Below are 22,804 nucleotides of genomic sequence, written 5' to 3'. Positions count from 1 at the left end.
ACTGTATATGGTGCACACTCACTGCACAGACCCACTCCCTCAAGCCTAGGCCAAAATTTACACCACTCACAGCATATTTGAAGGTGCTGTGCTTCAAACATAGATTTAGATGAGTGACACAGATCTATGTGGGAGACAGGATAGGTTAATAAATGATCATTTTTTTTTAACATGGTCGTTTTTCACCAAGGCAGGGTGATAATTATCTAAGTGAGAAAGCCTTATTTAAATACAAAATGAGGCTATGTGCTTACAAAAAAATATAATAAATGAGTTACACTGAGGCTGCTTTACGATAATTTTATTCTCCCAAACAAAAAAAAACTGTTATAAGTGAATGATAAAAACATGTTACACTTGGACTTCCAGCAAGCGTCCATGAGCGTGTTAGACAGAAGTAAATGGAGACAAATGGTTTTTAGGATTTGACATACCGTTGGAACGTAAGTAAAGTAACACTTATGAAGAGATTCAGGGAAACCGGCAGGCCAGACTTGATTCCTGGAGCTGGGAGGGGTGTTAATGTTGCAGTTTTATGACTAGTGTAAGCATGCCTCTGGCAAGACAGTGATGGAGTGAATGATGATAGTAGTTTTTCTCTTTCGGGACACCCTGCCTTGGTGGGAAATGGCCGATGTGTAAAAAAAAAAAAAATAAATAAATAAAAAGTCATACTTGAGAATAGTGAGTAGTGTGTTGATGCATATGATGGAGCAGGAGAGAGTATGCTGAGCCTTCAGCAGGATTGACAGGGAGATGAGTTCTTTGCAAGGTACAAACTTCAGCTGGAACACAACAAACTCGAGCAGTTGGAAGTACTTTTCCTGAAACAGATAAAAAGGGAGTGATAAATATATGCTTCACATGTCTATTTTTTAATATATAACTAGACTACTACACATTCTACCTTTATTATACACATATCCTTTTAGATTATATTACCTCTAATGCATACACATTTTATTATGACTGCTGAGGAATACAACCTGTAGATATGCTGTTAATGTGACCCTACTAAACAATGGACCCATCACTGACAAGTAATTGCTTTTTAAAATGTAGAGGTATACCTTGCTAATATGGCAAGTTATGTTCCAGACCACCACCATAAAGCAAGCATCACCTTAAAGCAACTCACAGCCTTTTTTTTTTCACTTGCTAGTGCATATAATAACCTAAAGGCATGTTTACATTATCATTTATTAAGTGTGCAATTGTGCTAGGTCTAAAAAACATTTCAAAAGTAAAAATAATAAATAAAAAATGCTACAGTACTGTATTGCTAATCTTAACCCTTTGACTGTTTGACATATTAATATGCCACAATTCTAGCGGCTTCAAATCAAGCAGGAGAAAGCTGGTAGGCCCACATGTGAGAGAATGGGTCTCCATGGTCAGTGTGCACCATATAAAAAAAATCGGGGAGCCAGTGATGCATTGTGAGAATGCCATGTCAGTTGCCCTCGTTCATCATGCCTAGTGGTAAGAAATATCTGACTCCCTGGCAAATCTGGGACTCCTCTCTTCCCAAGTGATGCTCTAACACAGATGGAAGTATCAGTGAAGAGCAATTTCAAGGTTTTGAGGAGTTTGTGACCAAAAGCATTGTCCAGGATACCAGAAAAAATGAAGGAGAATGAGAGAGAGAATGAGGGAGAGAATCAGAGAGAATGAAGGAGAAAGATAATTAGGTAGAAGGATGGAGGGGAAGCGAGCATCCGACCCCACTGTTTTGACAGGCGGAAGGGGGAGTAATGATACAATATGTCATTTGGACAGCTGACTCAGAACATTCAAAAATCCACATATTCACACACAACACAAGCTTGCTGAAGATAATAGCAGTTATATGTAAGTGTCCAGTGACTATATGTGTGTATATATATTATAGAAACCAGAAGGAAGGAAAGAATGAATAAATAAAGAATGAAGACAAAGAAAGGTAGGTAGGAACGAATGATGACACATTTACCTAGGAGAGAGAGAGAGATTTTGGGAAATGTTGAGTGAATACATGGGGAGTTTTGAACCAAGTGTGAGAGTACTTGTGGTTGGGGATTTCAATGCTAAAGTGGGTAAAAATGTTGTGGAGGGAGTAGTAGGAAAATTTGGGGTGCCAAGGGTAAATGAAAATGGGGAGCCTTTAACTGAGCTATGCGTAGAATGAGGTTTGGTAATAAGTAATACATATTTTATGAAAAAGAGGATAAATAAATATACAAGGTATGATATAGCACATAATGAAAGTAGTTTGTTAGAATATGTACTGGTGGATAAAAGGTTGATGGGTAGGCTCCAGGATGTACACGTTTATAGAGGGGCAACTGATATATCGGATCATTATCTAGTTGTAGCTACAGTTAGAGTATGAGGTAGATGGGACAAGAGGAAAATGGCAACAACAAGTAAGAGGGAGGTGAAAGTGTACAAACTAAGGGAGGAGGAAGTTCGGGTGAGATATAAGCAACTATTGGCAGAAAGGTGGGCTGGTGCAAGTATGGGGGGGGGGGGGGGTTTGAATAAGGTTGGAGTAGTTTTAAAAATGCAGTATTAGAATGTGGGGCAGAAGTTTGTGGTTATAGGAGGGTAGGTGCAGGAGGTAAGAGGAGTGATTGGTGGAATGATGAAGTAAAGGGTGTGATAAAAGAGAAAAAGGTAGCTTATGAGAGGTTTTTACAAAGCAGAAGTGTTATAAGAAGAGTAGAGTATATGGAGAGTAAAAGAAAGGTGAAGAGAGTGGTGAGAGTGTGCAAAAGGAGAGTGGATGATAGAGTGGGAGAGGCACTGTCAAGAAATTTTAATGAAAATAAGAAAAATTTTTGGAGTGGGTTAAACAAGTTAAGAAAGCCTAGGGAAGGAATGGATTTGTCAGTTAAAAACAGTGTAGGGAAGTTAGTAGATGGGGAGATGGAGGTATTGGGAGTTTAACCCTTTCAGGGTCGACAGGCCCTCTCCCAGACCTGTACTCAGGGTCGACAAATTTACAAAAAAAAAAAAAAAAAAATCTTATGAAAAGATAGAGAATCTTTTCCCTATCATAATGACACCAATAGTATGAAATTTGATGGAAAACTTACGGAATTGTGCTCTCGCGAAGTTAGCGGTCTCGACGATGTTTACGCACCAGCGATTTTGCCCTCTTTGACCCTTGTTTTCGGCCAATTCCAATGTACTAGTCAACAAAAATCATAACTATTTTGCTAGAACTTCATTTTTTCTATCGAATGAGTACAAGAAACCACCCATTTACCAATTTTAACGATCCAATAACGGGGTCAGAATTTAGCAATTCACATGAAATATTAATTTTAATACACACAAACTGAAGAAGACATGCACAGTCACATGACACTTACCTTTATTGAAGATCTGGTGATGATTGATGGGATGGGAGGAGGGGAGAGTGTTGATGGTCTTAGTGTTTAGAAGGGGAATCCCCTTCCATCAGGACTTGAGGTGGCAAGTCTTTTTCCGGGGTTACTTCTCTTCTTCTTTTAATGCCACCAGGACCAGCTTCAGAGTCACTGGACTTCTGTCGCACAACATATCTGTCCATAGAGGTCTGTACCTCTCGTTACTTTGACTTTCCTAAAGTGTTTCACAACATTGTCAGTGTAATAGTCACCAGCACGGCTTGCAATAGCTGTCTAAGGGTGATTTTCATCCATAAAGGTTTGCACTTCAAGCCACTTTGCACATATATCCTTAATCTTTGAAGTAGGCAACTTCTTCAGTTTCTCTCTCCCCTCCTCCGAAGCAGTTTCCTCAGGTCTGGCCTCTTGCTGTTGAAGATGATCTAGCAGTTCATCAGTGGTTAGTTCTTCATTGTCCTCCTCCACCAACTCTTCCACATCCTCCCCACTAACCTCCAACCCCAAGGACTTCCCCAATGCCACACTTGATTCCTCAACTGGCATACGCTTCTCAGGGTTAGCCTCAAATCCTTCAAAATCCCTTTTGTCTACACATTCTGGCCACAGTTTCTTCCAAGCAGAGTTCAAGGTCCTCTTAGTCACTCTCTCCCAAGCCTTACCTATAAGGTTTACACAATTGAGGATATTAAAGTGATCTCTCCAAAACTCTCTTAGAGTCAATTGAGTTTCTGAGGTCACTACAAAGCACCTTCCAAATAGAGCTTTTGTGTAGAGTTTTTTGAAGTTTGCAATGACCTGCTGGTCCATGGGCTGCAGGAGAGGAGTGGTATTAGGAGGCAAAAACATGACCTTAATGAAGCTCATGTTCCCACAAAGTTGCTCTGCCAAATCTGTAGGATGACCAGGAGCATTGTCTAACACCAGGAGGCACTTAAGGTCTAATTTATTTTCCATTAGGTAATTTTTCACACTGGGGGCAAATGCATGGTGTAACCAGTCATAGAAAAAGTCCCTAGTGACCCATGCCTTACTGTTTGCCCTCCACAGCACACACAAATTAGCCTTGAGGATATTCTTCTGCCTGAATGCTCTGGGAGTTTCAGAGTAATACACCAATAAAGGCTTCACTTTGCAATCACCACTAGCATTGGCACACATTAACAGAGTAAGCCTGTCTTTCATAGGCTTATGTCCTGGGAGTGCCTTTTCCTCCTGAGTAATGTAGGTCCTGCTTGGCATTTTCTTCCAAAACAGGCCTGTTTCATCACAATTAAACACTTGCTCAGGTTTCAGTCCTTCACTGTCTATGTACTCCTTGAATTCATGCACATATTTTTCAGCTGCTTTGTGGTCTGAACTGGCAGTCTCACCATGCCTTATCACACTATGTATGCCACTACGATTCTTAAATCTCTCAAACCAACCATTGCTGGCCTTAAATTCACTCACATCATCACTAGTTGCAGGCATTTTTCTAATTAAATCCTCATGCAACTTCCTAGCCTTTTCGCTTATGATCGCTCGAGAGATGCTATCTCCTGCTATCTGTTTTTTGTTTATCCACACCAATAACAGTCTCTCAACATCTTCTATCACTTGCGATCTCTGTTTCAAAAACTAAGTTGCACCTTTAGCAAGAACAGCTTCCTTGATTGCCATTTTCTTGGCCACAATAGTAGTGATGGTTGACTGGGGTTTACTATACAACCTGGCCAGCTCGGAGACACACACTCCACTTTCAAACTTAGCAATGATCTCTTTCTTCATATCCATAGTAATTCTCACCCTTATTCCTGTAGGGTTGGCACTAGAAGCTTTCCTGGAGCCCATGGTCACTTATTTTGCAGGTGAAATCACTAAAAACAATGTAATAATACGAAATGTTCCGATTGTATGCTTGGATGTGACCGCGGAGGCTGGCTTGTAAACAATGCCACCGGCGGAACAAGTGAGGCTGGCTCAGGCCGCACATGGACGCGTCTCGGACGAATCGCGTTGAGCGAGTTTTTTAGCGCTAGGCGAGGCAAACTTTTAGCGTTAAAATGCATCGCTAGGTGGATTTAACATTATGTGATGCCAACGTTAGGCGAGGGTCCACTGTACTTTTCACCGTAAAACCAATCAAAATCATCTCAATTTCTGTAATATGTCTTCCATTCTATAAAGTGAGACCAGGAAAACTAGAATACCATCATAAATACCATACGAAAATACAGTGGACCCACGCCTAACGCTATTAATCCGTTCCTGAGAGCTCAATGTTAGGCGAAATTATCGTTAGGCGAATTAATTATCCCCATAAGAAATAATGAAAATCAAATTAATCCGTTGCTAACACCCCAAAGTATTAACAAAAAAAATTTTACCACATGAAATATTAATTTTAATACACACAAACGGAAGAAGACATGCACAGTTACATGACACTTACCTTTATTGAAGATCTGGTGATGATTGAGGGGATGGGAGGAGGGGAGACTGTGGATGGTGTTAATGTTTAGAAGGGGAATCCCCTTCCATTAGGACTTGAGGCAGCAAGTCCTTTTCCGGGGTTACTTCCATTCTTCTTTTAATGCCACTAGGACCAGCTTGAGTCACTGGACCTCTGTCGCACAACATATCTGTCCATAGAGGCCTGTACCTCCCGTTCCTTTATGACATTCCTAAAGTGTTTCACAACATTGTCAGTGTACAGGTTGCCAACACGGCTTGCAATAGCTGTCTGAGGGTGATTTTCATCAAAAAAGGTTTACACTTTAAGCCACACTGCACACATTTCCTTAATCTTTGAAGTAGGCAACTTCCTCAATTTCTCTATCCCCTCCTCCGAAGCAGTTTCCTCAGGTGTGGCCTCTTGCTGTTGAAGATGATCCAGCAGCTCATCAGTGGTTAGTTCTTCATTGTCCTCCTCCCCACTAACCTCCAACCCCAAGGACTTCCCCAATGCCACAATTGATTTCTTAACTGGCATACACTTCTCAGGGTTAGCCTCAAATCCTTCAAAATCCCTTTTGTCTACACATTCTGGCCACAGTTTCTTCCAAGCAGAGTTCAAGGTCCTCTTAGTCACTCCCTCCCAAGCCTTACCTATAAGGTTTACACAATTGAGGATATTAAAGTGATCTCTCCAAAACTCTCTTAAGAGTCAATTGAGTTTCTGAGGTCACTACAAAGCACCTTTCAAACATAGCTTTTGTGTACAGTTTCTTGAAGTTGGAAATGACCTGCTGGTCCATGGGCTGCAGGAGAGGAGTGGTACTAGGGGGCAAAAACTTGACCTTAATGAAGCTCATTTCTGCAGAAAGTCGCTCTGCCACGTCTGAAGGATGACCAGGAGCATTGTCTAATACCAGGAGGCACTTAAGGTCTAATTTCTTTTCAATTAGGTAATTTTTCACAGTGGGGGCAAATACATGGTGGTGTAACCAGTCATAGAAGAAGTCCCTAGTTACCCATGCCTTACTGTTTGCCCTCCACAGCATACACAAATTAGCCTTGAGGACATTGCTTTTCCTGAACACTGGGAGTTTCAGAGTGATACACCAATAAAGGCTTCACTTTGCAATCACCACTAGCATTGGCACACATCAACAGAGTAAGCCTGTCTTTCATAGGCTTATGTCCTGGGAGTGCCTTTTCCTCCTGAGTAATGTACGTCCTGTTTGGCATTTTCTTCCAAAACAGGCCTGTTTCGTCACAATTAAACACTTGTTCAGGTTTCAGTCCTTCACTGTCTATGTACTCCTTGAATTCCTGCACATATTTTTCAGCCGCTTTGTGGTCCGAACTGACAGCCTCACCATGCCTTATCACACTATGTATGCCACTACGATTCTTAAATCTCTCAAACCAACCTTTGCTGGCCTTAAATTCACTCACATCATCACTAGCTGCAGTCATTTTTCTAATTAAATCGTCATACAACTTCCTAGCCTTTTTACATATGATCGCTTGAGAGATGCTATCTCCTGCTATCTGTTTTTCGTTTATCCACACCAATAACAGTCTCTCAACATCTTCTATCACTTGCGATCTCTGTTTCGAAAACAAAGTTGCACCTTTGGCAAGAACAGCTTCCTTGATTGCCGTTTCCTTGGCCACAATAGTAGCAATGGTTGATTGGGGTTTTGTGTACAACCTGGCCAGCTCGGAGACACGCACTCCACTTTCATACTTAGCAATGATCTCTTTCTTCATATCCGTAGTAATTCTCACTTTTTTTGCTGTAGGGTTGGCTCTAGAAGCTTTCTTGGGGCCCATGGTGACTTATTTTGCAGGTGCAATCACTAAAAAGGCTGTGATAATATGAAATGTTCCGATTGTATGCTTGGAAGTGACCGTGGTGGCTGGCTTGTAAACACTGGCACCCAAGGAACAAGTGAGGCGGGCTCAGGCCACGCGTGGACCGCGTTGAGCGAGTTTTTTAGCACTAGCCGAGGCAAAATTTTTGCGTTAAAATGTATCGCTAGGCGGATTTAACATTATGAGATGAGTTCGTTAGGCAAGGTTCCACTGTACAGTGCAAAGCCGCTGTTCTAAACGAAAAACACTGTCAAAGTTTTTTTTCTCGTTATGCACTGTGTGCTGCAGAAATTTTTTTATACTGCGCACACTTACCACATAGACCCATTCTTTCATATGTAGGCCTACCAGCTTTCTCTCACTAGATTTGAGGGCGCTAGAATTTAGGCGTACTAGTACGTCACAAACCCTGGTGCATAAGCCGTACTAGTACATCAGAAACCCTGAAAGGATTAAAGTTCTGTATATGTAGTAGGCACAATAATAAGAGTGTATGTCTTGTATACTTAGCAAGTTGAGTCTTTTGAAAAGTGGCAGGGTGCGCTGTCTAGCACAGGAGCTGGTTATCACCTGCACAGCAGCTTTTTGTTGGATTATTAAGGGTCTAAGGTGGTTGGCTGTGGTTGAGCCCCAGGCACAGATACCATAGGTGAGGTAAGGATATATTAGAGTGTGGTACAGGGTAAGGAGAGTCATTTGTGGTATATAGTAGCATATCTTGGAAAGGATTCCTACTGATTTGGAAATTTTCTTGGCTATGTGATGGGTATGGGACTGATATTTAAGATTACAGTCAAGGAGAAGACCTAGAAATTTGCCCTGTGTGTGTCTTGATACAGGGGAACCATTTAACAGTATGTTGAGTTGAATATTTGAGGCTCTGTTGCCAAACAGCATGAAGTAAGTTTTCTTTATGTTGAGTGAGAGTTTGTTGGTCATCATCCAATCATATATCTTCAGAAGTTCATTGTTTACAGTGTTTTCAAGCACAGCTGGGTCTGAATGGGAGTAGACATATGTAGTGTCATCTGCGAATAGAACTGGTGTAAGGAGTTGGGATGCATTGGGGAGATCATTGATGTAGATGAGAAAGAGGAGTGGGCCTAGGACATTACCTTGGGATACTCCTAAAATTACAGGCTGGATAGCAGAGTTGACTCCATTTGTATGTACATACTGGTGTCTGTCGTTAAGATAGGATTTTAGGTAGTCAAGAGAATGTCCTCTTATGCCGTAATGATTCAGTTTGAGGTGCAAGAGATTGTGGTCAACTGTGTCAAACGCTTTTCTTAGGTCGATCAAGAGCCCCAGGGGATGATCATTCTTATTGAGAGCTGTGTATATTAGGTCAAGCATTTGTATAATAGCATCATTCGTGCTTTTTTTGGGGTCTAAATCCAAACTGGCATGGGTTAAGTATGTTGTTGGATGTAAGGTAGGAGTAAAGTCGCTTGTATATTATTTTTTCAAATATCTTGGATAGTAGGGGCAAGTTTGATATGGGTCTGTAATTGTTCAAATCAGTTGGATCTCCACCTTTGTGGATTGGGGTGACCCTTGCTGTCTTGAATATGGATGGGAAGGTTCAGGAAGCTATAATTTTGTTAAATATTGTTGCAATAATGGGCGACAGTTCTGGTGCAGTTTTTTTATATATGAATGGCGGCATGTTATCTAGGTCACCTGATTTATTTTTTAATGATTTAATGATGAGTGAGACTTCAGTGGGATTAGTTGGAGCTAGAAATAGAGTATTTGAACAGTCGCCAGTGAGGTACTCGCTCGGATAGGTATTTGAGCTAGGAATTTGATCCGCTAGCTTTGATCCTACAGTAAAGAAGAAGACATTAAATTTGTCGGCCGTGTCTATAGGTTGCATGTGAGGTTCATCTGGTTTAGTTAAGTCTCTCTCTCTATTTCCAGTTGGTTTCCTTGAGCCCAAAATTTTGGAGAGGGTTTGCCAGGTACTTTTCATGTCACCTTTCATTTCACTAAATCTATTTTCATAATACATTTACTTTGATTTACCTATTAGTTTTGTTAGTATTGATGTGTATCTTTTAGTAAATTCTTTAGTAATTAACCCTAATCTGAACTGCTTTTCAAGTTGGTGTTTTTTATTAATAGATCTGAGGATACTTCTAGTTAGCCATGGGCTGTTTAGCCTCTTTTTTGTGATCTGTTTCGTTTTTATTAGGCAATGTTTGTTGTAGAGGTTTAGGGTTTTATGTAAAAAATTTTTTATATCTTTATCGATATTATTACTGTCATCTAGCTCTCTCTGCCAATCAATGGCACCTAGAGCTAGTTTTAGGTTGTTTATCGATGTTTCATCATGCAGGCGAAATGAGATCTTCCTTGTTTCTTGAGGCAGTTTAGATAAGTTGGTTATGAGGAAGGTAGGATAGTGGTCTGTGGTGTTATCTGTGATTATACCTGCTTGTAGTGAGGATATTATATTGGTCCAGATATGGTCGAGTAACGAGGCACTAGTGTCAGAGATTCTTGTTGGCTTTGTTATAGTGGGTAGCAATAAGCTGTTGTTCAAAGCATTTGTGAAATCAACTACTGGAGGGTCAGTTGCTTGGATAAGGTTGATGTTGAAATCTCCTGCTAGTATCAGATGGTGTTTATTCAACCCTGACTCAATTATGATGTTTCTAAGGTTATTGCTAAAAGTGTAAGTGTTTGAGTGTGGTAATCTGTAGACTGCACCAACTGCTATAGATTTCTTAAGTGTTCTTGATGCGAATTTAGTTATTATATATTCACCGTTTTCGTCCCGTACATTAGTTGATTTCACACATTCTAGTTCATCAGAGTAATAGATGGCAGTGCCTCCTCCTGATTGGTCGGGCCTACAGCTATGTATGGCTGTGTAACCAGGTATGATAAATATGTCTTGTCAGATCTTTCAGTAAGTATAATGAAAGTTATAGTAGCATTTACAGACTTAAGTAGTGCAATGAGGTCATCATAGTGTTTACTCAATGATCTAACATTGTAGTTGAAAACTGTAATGTTCTTGCTGACACTGAGAAGTGTATTAACCTGACTAGCAGTGTAGTAATGGCAATTACTGTTTGGACTGTGTGTGCTGTTCAATAAGAGGTTGATATCAGGATCGATGCTTTCATTCATAAGGGGTACGTAGAGAAATAGCCATTACAATTATTAAAGAACAAAAAGACCAAAGCAATGATGTTAAACCACTAACAATTATGAACTTATGAACTAAGATAGTTAAACCACTACCAATTATGAACTTATGAACTAAGACAGTTAATTTAAATCTAGAAAATAATGGAGCTACCGAATATTAAAATAAAACATTTTAGCACCTTGATTATTTCAAAGTTAAAAGCTATGGTTTCAAGTATAAAATAAGACAGAGAATAAAACACTTAAGTACCCTGGCTGGAGGGGGTAAAGGAGGCTTTGTGGGCGAGGGGCTTGGACTTCCAGCAAGCATGTATGAATGTGTTAGACAGGAGTGAATGGAGACAAATAGTTTTTGGGACCTGACGAACTGTTGGAGTGTGAGCATGGTAATATTTTGCGAAGGGATTCAGGGAAACCGGTTAGCTGGCCTTGAGTCCTGGAAATGGGAAGTACAATGTCTGCACTTTAAAGGAGGGGTTTAGGACAGCGGCAGCTTGGGGGGACATCTAAGCTCTCGTATCCGAGTGCTTCTGCAAAGACAGTGATTATGTATGAGCGATGATGAAAGTTTTTCCTTTCTGTTTGGGTTTTTCTTTCTTTTTAGATCACCCTACCTCAGTGGGAAACAGCTGATATGTTGAAAAAAAATATATAAAATATGAAATAACTTTAAAACACTTGAAATTTCGTAAAGTTTCCAGACATAATGGAGAGACGTAGAGCTCACAGAGAATGTAAACAAACCAGGTGTCGCACAGTGACCGTATTAGTGTGTCAGGTGAGGGGGAGGCTGTATAGCGAGTTTTGGTCATAATTTTAAATGCCCGTATTAGTGGAACGCCGTAAAGCGAAATGCTGTAAAGCGGGGTCCTATTGTATGCAACAATATACACAATACATTAGCTATAAATATTGTTCTACTTCTTTAACTAAGTTGTATACACACTTACAATATAAGCAGGTGTTCAAGTGATTAGTTGAATCACTCATTTTCTTTGTTCTACATTTACAGTAACAGAAAATACCAACTTACTGTTTTTGGTAATGTTGTTTAACCTTACTGTATTCACTGATTATTCATCTAGCAAAGATACTGAAGAGAAAAATATGACCAACTTGTATCTCCTTCGGCTTGGAATGGATCTTCTCAGCAAAAGCAGAGTGTGTGTGCTGGGGTTCAAGGATGAAGTAGTTGGCTGCATCTGAGTGGTACACAGCTGATATGGCATCCAGAACCACAGAGCAGAGGTTAGAAGTTGTACCTCTCAGGAAGACTGACTGAAGCACATTGAATGCTTGCACATTCCTCACACTAGCACCTGTTAGCACATCATACATGCTCAGTTAATCTAACCACTACCACACAATTAATTTACAAAAGTTAATTGGAATATAACATATATTGTAACAAAAATATATATGTTAAGAATTGACATCCTTAAAATAGTCATTTATTCAGTGCCTGGACTACTACTGTTATACATCCAACACATCTCTCAGTATCTAGACTACCACTGTTATACATCCAACACATCTTTCAGTGTGGAAATGGTATAAAATACCGACACAATGGAAAAACAAATACATTAGTAGTATAATGTGATCCTTTATTGACAACGTTTTGCCCACACAGTGGACTTTATCAAGTCACAAACAGATCTACCTGGGTAAAAGGTACATGAGTATTTATAGAATGGAGTCAGGTGGAGAATGCTGGGTAGGCTGGATCTGATCCTGCATGTGACACTCTTCCAAGAAGGGTGATAGAGTCTAGGACCTTGGGCAGCTTTAAAAAGAGATTGGACAAATATATGGGTAGACCTTCTGCAGTGTTCCTCCATTCTTATGTTCTTATGTGGGATAACGATGAAGAAGTTTCTTGGCGAGGGGTTCAGCTATGTTACAGAAGTCGTTATTTTGGTTGAAGTTGTTGGATATACAGATGGAAAAATGAACACACAAGCATTCTCCACCTGACTCCATCCTCTAAATACTCGTGCACCTTTCACCCAGGTAGATCTGTTTGTGACTTGATAAAGCCCACTGTGTGGGCAAAACATTGTTAATAAAGGATCACATTATACTGCGTCTGTGTTTATTTTTCCATTCTGTTGGTATTTTAAACCATTTATTTCCATGGATATACAGATTAATGATGATTCCAGGATTTTATCACCCTACTCGGAAGATTGCCACATGCAGGATCAGATCCAACCTACCCAGCATTCTCCACCTGACTCCATTCTATAAATACTCACATACCTTTCACCCAGGTAGATCTATCTGTGACTTGATAAAGCCCACTGTGTGGGCATAATGCTGTCAAGAAAGGATCACATTATACTGCTTATGTGTTTACTTTTCCACACCTCTCAGTGTCTGGACTACCACTGTCACATGTCCAACACATGCCTAAACATAATAACATAAGAAAAGAGCACTGCAATAGACATGCTAGGCAGGTCCAACTTTCATCTACCCACACCTACTCATATACTTGTCTAACCTACTTTCAAAGTTACCCAAGGCATTCAGTTCAATGACAATAAATGAACTTGAAACATATATAGATATGAATGAATGTATAAATAATTTTCTACAAAAAAGCCCAATGCCTCTATAACAGACAATGCCAAGAAAAACTGAACAGATTACAGCAAAGAGACTGAATAATCCCTGGCTAACACCAAGCATCCTCAAATCCATTAACACAAAGCACAAATATGAAAAACAGTATAGAATGGGTCAAATAACTAGAGAACAATCGAAAAGTTACTTGTCAGCACTTACCAGCCTGATAAGGTCAAAAAAATTGTATTATGAAAATAGATTACATAACATCAAAGGTGATATGAAAAAACCTTGGAACTAAAAAGCTATCCAAAAACAAAGCTATCAAACTAACAAAATCATGAGCCACTACTCACTCCAACCGAAACAGCAAACAGACTTAATGTTTTCTTCTCCACCATAGGAAAAAATCTAGCAAACAAAATACCAAGCACAAACACCCGTCCATCAGGCTACCTTATAGGTACCTACCCAAATACGCTATTCCTAGCTCCAATCAACCCCATTGAAGTTACGCTCATCATAAACACCCTTAAAAATAAGGCAAGAGACATAAACAACTTGCCTGCTTTTATGTACAAAAAAACTTCTCAAGTATTGTCACCAATTACATATTGCAACACTCTTTAATAACAAATCCACTGAATCATCTACCTTCCCAACAATCCTCAAAATAGCGAGGGTCACTCCGATCCATAAAGGAGGTGATCAAGCTGATTTGAATAACTATAGACCAATATCTAACTTACCACTGCTCTCTAAAATCTTCGAAAAATTAATTCATCGAAGGATCTATTCCTACCTCGTTTCACACAACACATTAAACCCTTGTCAGTTTGGATTCAGGAATAATAAAAGCACAAATGATGCTATCATACACATGCTAGAACTAATATATACCGCACTTGAAAAGAAAGAAGTCACGCTGGGCATTTTCATTCATTTACGTAAAGCTTTCGATACAGTCGACCATGAACTGCTGTACTCCAAATTAACGCACTATGGTATCAGAGGCCACTCCCTCAACTACCTAAAGTCATACCTTAGTAACAGAACTCAATATGTGTATGCAAATGATGCAAACTCTTCCACCCAACCAATCACAGTAGGAGTCCAACAAGGAAGCATCCTTGGACCACTCCTCTTTCTCATCTACATCAATAATCTACCGAATGCATCACAGCTACTCAAACCCATATTATTTGCAGATGACACTACATACGTCTTTTCCCACCCAAACACAGTCATACTAGCAAACACAGTCAATGTTGAATTACAGAAAATATCTGCTTGGATGATGACTAACAAACTTACCCTGAACACTGATAAAACCTATTTCATTCAGTTTGGAAACAAAGCTGCAAATGATCCAATTAACATAATGCTAAATGGATCATCAGTCACAAGACTCACAGAGGGAAAATTCCTAGGTATCCACCTTGACAGTACCCTTAAGTTCCAGACACACATACAACAAATCACCAAGAAAATCTCCAAGACTGGAGGCATACTATCAAACATAAGGTACTACGTTCCACAATCAGCTCTCCTGGCACTGTACCATTCACTCAGTATACCCTTATCTTACATATGGAATTTGTGCATGGGGATCAACAACATCCAATCACCTAAAACCCCTAATAACCCAGCAAAAGGCAGCAGTAAGAATGATAACAAATTCCCACTCTCGCCAGCATACTCCACCAATTTTCAAGTCTAAATCTGCTCACCGTTAAGAACATCCATACTTATTCATGTGCCTACTACATACACAGAACAATACACGCAAATATAAACCCCCCAATCAAACTTCTCCTCACCAACCTGAACAGGACACATGACCACAACACAAGACACAGATCTCTTTTTGATATACCTCGTGTCCATATCACACAGTGTAAAAACTCTATGCACATAAAGGGCCCCAAAATATGGAATTCATTACCAAAAGATATTAAAGTAACCCAGTCTGAAAATCAATTTAAGACTCTTCTCAGAAGCCACTTAATCACCCTAGACTAAATGCTAAATACTCAGTACACACTTACTCACCTATGTACTCCCACATCATAACTGAAACAATCACTTTGAACCTTTTATCCACTGTTGACAGGAATATAATTGAATCATTGTTTTCACAAAAGCATTTTAGAATATAAATATATCTTTGTATTATACAAAATTTGATTCATTTATAATTAATATTCTACTGTACAACTATGAAATAATTACTATCCTACTGTACAACTATGATATACTCCTTAGTGTTAAGTAGACTGTAAGCCAATAATGTTAAGTTGGCCCATAATGCCAAGGCATAATAGAGGCTCACTTTGCATTGCAACCCACTATTGTAAATACAAAATCTCAATGTACTGTTTGCAAAGACATAAAATAAATAAATAAATACTCTGGAGGGTGTTCCACTCATCCATAACTCTATTACCAAAATATTGCTTTCCTATATCTTTTCTAATTCTAATTCAAACTTAAACCCACTGCTGAGAGTCCTGTCTCAGTATTTATTCCTTTATTTATTCCTATCCTCCATTTATACATCTCAATCATGTCCCCCCTAATTCTACGCCTTTCCAAAGTGTAGATTCTGTGTCCTCAGTCTATACTCGTATGAAATATTTCTGATACATGCAATCAACTTTATCGTCCTCTGTATGTTTTCCAGCACGGTCAGTAAATAGATCCCACGGTCAGTAAATTGTTCCCACGGTCAATAAATTGTTCCCATGGTTAGTAAATAGTTCCCACAGTCAGTAAATTGTTCCCATGGTCAGTAAATTGTTCCCACAGTCAGTAAATTGTTTATGTCCACTTTGTAATACTGTGACCAAAATGGCACAGCATAATCTAAATGAGGCCTTACCAAGGATATATGAAGTTGAAGTATAACCTTAGGAACCCTATTATTTATACCTCTTGATATGAAGCCAAGAATTTTATTAGCTTTACTGCTAACACTTATGCACTGTCATCTTAGCTTTAGATTTCTGATAACCAGAACTCCGAAATCTTTTTCAGATACAGAGTGAATGAGATCTGCAATTCTACATTAATCAGATTATAACTGTTATGGTTATTCTCTTTGCCTACGTTATACTGCATCTGACACTTCTCCAACCACTGCATCAACCTATCCATATCTTCCTCTAGTGCTCTAGTGTCCTCATCAGAATTCATGATGGATTATTTAGTATCATCGTTAAACTTTTTTTTTTTTAACAGGTCGGCCGTCTCCCGCCGAGGCAGGGTGACCCAAATAGAAAAAAATCCCCAAAAAGAAAATACTTCCATCATCCAACACTTTCACCTCACTCATACATAATCACTGTCTTTGCAGAGGTGCCCAGATACAACAGTTTAGAAGCATATATAAAGTATATAACATACCCCTCCAAACTGCCAATATCCCATACTCTTCCTTTGTTTTTGTTGCTATTTATTCCCTCATCTACACCATTTATGTAGTATACTGTGAACAAAGGGCCTGGCACTGACCCCTGTGGAACACCATTTGTGATATGTCCCCACTCCGATTTCTCCCCATTTATGCATACTCTCTGTTGCCTAACTGTCAACCACATCTTAGTCCAGGAAAAATTTCTCTTCTTATTCTGTGTGCCTCTACTTTGCTCAACAATCTCCTGTGTGGAACTATCAAAGGCCTTACTAAATTCCACATACACATTATCATATTCATTACCATGACCCTTTCTTTTTTTTTTCAATGAACTGGCCAAGGCAAGGTGGCCTATAAAGAAAAATGAAAGTTTTTCTTTTTAAACTTAGTAATTTATACAGGAGAAGGGGTTACTAGCCCCTTGCTCCTGGCATTTTAGTCGCCTCTTAGGATACGCATGGCTTACGGAGGAAGAGTTTTGTTCCACTTCCCCATGGAGTATTACCATGACCTACCTTAGTGGAAAAGATTTGTAAATTCATGAGGCAAGAACACCCCTTCATAAAACTGTGCCAGCAGTAGCCTCCTAGCATTCTCCCAGCATCCTCCTCCCAGCAGTCTCACAGCATTCTCCTCCTAGCATTCTCCCAGCAGCATCCTCCTAGCATTCTCCCAGCAGCATCCTCCTAGCATTCTCCCAGCAGCATCTGTCATGACTTCCCCTCTCCTAGGCGCGGCTTATTTGTGTGCAATTCTTGGTGCATTTCTAAAATGAACATTACTTAAGTGCTTCATCCGAGTTTCACTGATCAATTTATGTCTTACAAGACGATTTCAAATAGCCTCATCAGCAGTTATTAATTCCATCAATTTTCCCACAATGTAGGTTAGGCTAAGGACCTGTCTCCTGCTTTACCATTTTCCACTACTATGGCACTAAACTAGTTAAGATAAGATAAGATAAGATTTCGTTCGGATTTTTAACCCCGGAGGGTTAGCCACCCAGGATAACCCAAGAAAGTCAGTGCGTCATCGAGGACTGTCTAACTTATTTCCATTGGGGTCCTTAATCTTGTCCCCCAGGATGCGACCCACACCAGTCGACTAACACCCAGGTACCTATTTGCTGCTAGGTGAACAGGACAACAGGTGTAAAGAAATGTGTCGAAATGTTTCCACCCACCGGGAATCGAACCCGGGCCCTCCGTGTGTGAAGCGGGAGCTTTAGCCACCAGGCCACCGGGCCACCTAGTTTGTAGTGATATGCTGAAAAGACTAACTACTGGTTTGCTAAACCCCTCCTCAAATTCCTTTATAACCCTTGAGAACATTTTATCATGTCCTGGTGACTTGTTTGGTCTTAATTTATCCATTTCTCTGAGAGCCATGTCATTAGTAACTTTGATCATGAACAGCTTATTTTTTGTCCTCGCCTACAACTTTTTATTTCTAGAATTTCACTAGTATCTTCCAGTGAAAAAATTGAGAGGAAATGTGTTGAAGATTGTACACATTTTTTTGTCACTGACAGTAAGCAAATCTAAGCAACCTTTAAGTGGGCCTAACTTCTCCCTAATATTAGCTTACTCCTTTTGGGTTAGGCTTCAATTCCTTTGTGACTTTTGTAATTTCTGTTGCTTTTCTTATTCCTTTCATGATTTCTTTCTTTAACTTAATACAGTGGACCCCCGGTTAATGATATTTTTTCATTCCAGAAGTATGTTCAGGTGCCAATACTGACCGAATTTGTTCCCATAAGGAATATTATTAAGTAGATTAGTAGTAGATTAGTAGATTAGGTAGTAGGTTGGTAGACAGCAACCACCCAGGGAGGTACTACCGTCCTGCCAAGTGAGTGTAAAACGTAAGCCTGTAATTGTTTTACATGATGGTAGGATTGCTGGTGTCTTTTGTCTGTCTCATAAATATGCAAGATTACAGGTACGTCTTGCTACTTCTACTTACACTTAGGTCACACTACACATACATGGACACGTTTATTTATACACACTCATCTGAGTTTTCTTTGATTTTATCTTAATAGTTCTTGGTCTTATTACTTTTCCTTTTATATCCATGGGGAAGTGGAATAAGAATCTTTCCTCCGTAAGCCATGCGTGTTGTAAAAGTCAACTAAAATGCCGGGAACAATGGGCTAGTAACCCCTTTTCCTGTAAAGATTACTAAAAAGAATAAGAAGAAGAAAATTGTCAAAGTGGGAAGTCTGAATGTGCGTGGATGTTGTGCAAATGATAAGAAAGAGATGATTGTGGATGTTATGAATGAGAAGAAACTGGATGTCCTGGCTTTAAGTGAAACAAAGCTGAAGGGGGTGGGAGAGTTTCAATGGAGAGGAATAAATGGGATTAGGTCAGGGGTTTCAAATAGAGTTAGAGCTAAAGAAGGAGTAGCAATAATGTTGAAGGATAAGCTATGGCAGGAAAAGAGGGACTACAAATGTATAAATTCAAGGATTATGTGGAGTAAAATAAAGATTGGATGTGAAAAGTGGGTTATAGTAAGCGTGTATGCACCTGGAGAAGAGAGAAGTGTAGAGGAGAGAGAGAGATTCTGGGAAATGTTGAGTGAATGCGTGGGGAGTTTTGAATCAAGTGTGAGAGTAATGGTGGTTGGGGATTTCAATGCTAAAGTGGGTAAAAATGTTATGGAGGGAGTAGTAGGTAATTTTGGGGTGCCAGGGGTAAATGTAAATGGGGAGCCTTTAATTGAGCTATGTGTAGAAAGAAATTTGGTAATAAGTAATACATATTTTATGAAAAAGAGGATAAATAAATATACAAGGTATGATGTAGCACGTAATGAAAGTAGTTTGTTAGATTATGTATTGGTGGATAAAAGGTTGATGGGTAGGCTCCAGGATGTACATGTTTATAGAGGGGCAACTGATATATCGGATCATTATTTAGTTGTAGCTACAGTTAGAGTAAGAGGTAGATGGGAAAAGAGGAAGGTGGCAACAACAAGTAAGAGGGAGGTGAAAGTGTATAAACTAAGGGAGGAGGAAGTTCGGGCGAGATATAAGCGACTATTGGCAGAAAGGTGGGCTAGTGCAAAGATGAGTAGTGGGGGGGTTGAAGAGGGTTGGAATAGTTTTAAAAATGCAGTATTAGAATGTGGGGCAGAAGTTTGTGGTTATAGGAGGGTGGGGGCAGGAGGAAAGAGGAGTGATTGGTGGAATGATGAAGTAAAGGGTGTGATAAAAGAGAAAAAGGTAGCTTACGAGAGGTTTTTACAAAGCAGAAGTGTTATAAGAAGAGCAGAGTATATGGAGAGTAAAAGAAAGGTGAAGAGAGTGGTGAGAGAGTGCAAAAGGAGAGCAGATGAAAGAGTGGGAGAGGCACTGTCAAGAAATTTTAATGAAAATAAGAAAAAATTTTGGAGTGAGTTAAACAAGTTAAGAAAGCCTAGGGAAAGTATGGATTTGTCAGTTAAAAACAGAGTAGGGGAGTTAGTAGATGGGGAGAGGGAGGTATTAGGTAGATGGCGAGAATATTTTGAGGAACTTTTAAATGTTAAGGAAGAAAGGGAGGCGGTAATTTCATGCACTGGCCAGGGAGGTATACCATCTTTTAGGAGTGAAGAAGAGCAGACTGTAAGTGTGGTGGAGGTACGTGAGGCATTATGTAGAATGAAAGGGGGTAAAGCAGCTGGAACTGATGGGATCATGACAGAAATGTTAAAAGCAGGGGGGGATATAGTGTTGGAGTGGTTGGTACTTTTGTTTAATAAATGTATGAAAGAGGGGAAGGTACCTAGGGATTGGCGGAGAGCATGTATAGTCCCTTTATATAAAGGGAAAGGGGACAAAAGAGATTGTAAAAATTATAGAGGAATAAGTTTACTGAGTATACCAGGAAAAGTATACGGTAGGGTTATAATTGAAAGAATTAGAGGTAAGACAGAATGTAGAATTGCGGACGAACAAGGAGGTTTCAGAGTGGGTAGGGGATGTGTAGATCAAGTGTTTACATTGAAGCATATATGTGAACAGTATTTAGATAAAGGTAGGGAAGTTTTTATTGCATTTATGGATTTAGAAAAGGCATATGATAGAGTGGATAGAGGAGCAATGTGGCAGATGTTGCAAGTATATGGAATAGGTGGTAAGTTATTAAATGCTGTAAAGAGCTTTTATGAGGATAGTGAGGCTCAGGTTAGGGTGTGTAGAAAAGAGGGAGAATACTTCCCGGTAAAAGTAGGTCTTAGACAGGGATGTGTAATGTCACCATGGTTGTTTAATATATTTATAGATGGGGTTGTAAAAGAAGTAAATGCTAGGGTGTTCGGGAGAGGGGTGGGATTAAATTATGGGGAATCAAATTCAAAATGGGAATTGACACAGTTACTTTTTGCTGATGATACTGTGCTTATGGGAGATTCTAAAGAAAAATTGCAAAGGTTAGTGGATGAGTTTGAGAATGTGTGTAAAGGTAGAAAGTTGAAAGTGAACATAGAAAAGAGTAAGGTGATGAGGGTATCAAATGATTTAGATAAAGAAAAATTGGATATCAAATTGGGGAGGAGGAGTATGGAAGAAGTGAATGTTTTCAGATACTTGGGAGTTGACGTGTCGGCGGATGGATTTATGAAGGATGAGGTTAATCATAGAATTGATGAGGGAAAAAAGGTGAGTGGTGCGTTGAGGTATATGTGGAGTCAAAAAACGTTATCTATGGAGGCAAAGAAGGGAATGTATGAAAGTATAGTAGTACCAACACTCTTATATGGATGTGAAGCTTGGGTGGTAAATGCAGCAGCGAGGAGACGGTTGGAGGCAGTGGAGATGTCCTGTCTAAGGGCAATGTGTGGTGTAAATATTATGCAGAAAATTCGGAGTGTGGAAATTAGGAGAAGGTGTGGAGTTAATAAAAGCATTAGTCAGAGGGCAGAAGAGGGGCTGTTGAGGTGGTTTGGTCATTTAGAGAGAATGGATCAAAGTAGAATGACATGGAAAGCATATAAATCTATAGGGGAAGGAAAGAGGGGTAGGGGTCATCCTCGAAAGGGTTGGAAAGAGGGGGTAAAGGAGGTTTTGTGGGTGAGGGGCTTGGACTTCCAGCAAGCGTGCATGAGCGTGTTAGATAGGAGTGAATGGAGACGAATGATACTTGGGACCTGACGATCTGTTGGAGTGTGAGCAGGGTAATATTTAGTGAAGGGATTCAGGGAAACCGGTTATTTTCATATAGTCGGACTTGAGTCCTGGAAATGGGAAGTACAATGCCTGCACTTTAAAGGAGGGGTTTGGGATATTGGCAGTTTGGAGGGATATGTTGTGTATCTCTATACGTATATGCTTCTAAACTGTTATATTCTGAGCACCTCTGCAAAAGCAGTGATAATGTGTGAGTGTGGTGAAAGTGTTGAATGATGATGAAAGTATTTTCTTTTTGGGGATTTTCTTTCTTTTTTTTTTGGGGTCACCCTGCCTCGGTGGGAGACGACCGACTTGTTGAAAAAAAAAAAAAAAAAAAAAGATTAGTCCATTTCAGGCCCCCAAACATACACGTACAAACGCACTTACATAAATACACTTACATAATTGGTCGCAGTGGAAGGTGATCGTTAAGCGGGGGTCCACTGTATAGTGATTCCTTAAGTGTCCTACTCGTCTTCAGACTTGCCTTTAAATGCCTCTCTTTTGATCTATGAGACATTTTAATCTATCGTTTAACCATTTAGGGTCATTTTTCTTTGATCTAATTTCCCTAATTGGAACATATGTTGCCTGTGCAGCTTGCATTATGCAAGACTTTCTGTCAAATTGCTCCAATCAATTTGGCTAAAGTTAAAATCTCCCACCAACACAACATTTTCATATCTATATGCATTAGTAATTTCATCCAACAGAAGTTTACTGAGTTCCCTATCAATATTTGGGGGGCTATAAATCACACCTAAGATTAGTTTTTCATGTCCTTGGAGAAACTGTAGCCAAACAGATTCAGTGTCCATTGCT

General features: G+C 39.6%; 1 protein-coding gene across 1 annotated transcript in view; it reads right to left on the bottom strand.

Moving 5' to 3' along the window:
* Positions 1–675: 675 nt before the first annotated feature.
* Positions 676–22,804, bottom strand: part of bchs (WD repeat and FYVE domain containing 3 bchs) — a gene marked incomplete at its 3' end in the record, with an annotated part of 52,168 nt that continues 30,039 nt past the window's right edge. The window contains 2 exon segments of the mRNA XM_070081160.1: positions 676–824; positions 11,955–12,157. Of these exon segments, the coding sequence (XP_069937261.1) occupies positions 676–824; positions 11,955–12,157 (352 nt within the window).

The sequence above is a fragment of the Cherax quadricarinatus genome, unplaced genomic scaffold (genome assembly GCF_038502225.1).
Source record: "Cherax quadricarinatus isolate ZL_2023a unplaced genomic scaffold, ASM3850222v1 Contig1858, whole genome shotgun sequence".
Classification (NCBI taxonomy): Eukaryota; Metazoa; Arthropoda; class Malacostraca; order Decapoda; family Parastacidae; genus Cherax; species Cherax quadricarinatus.
The sequence above is the reverse complement of the archived record's forward strand: the minus strand, read 5'-3'. Positions and strand labels throughout refer to the sequence as shown.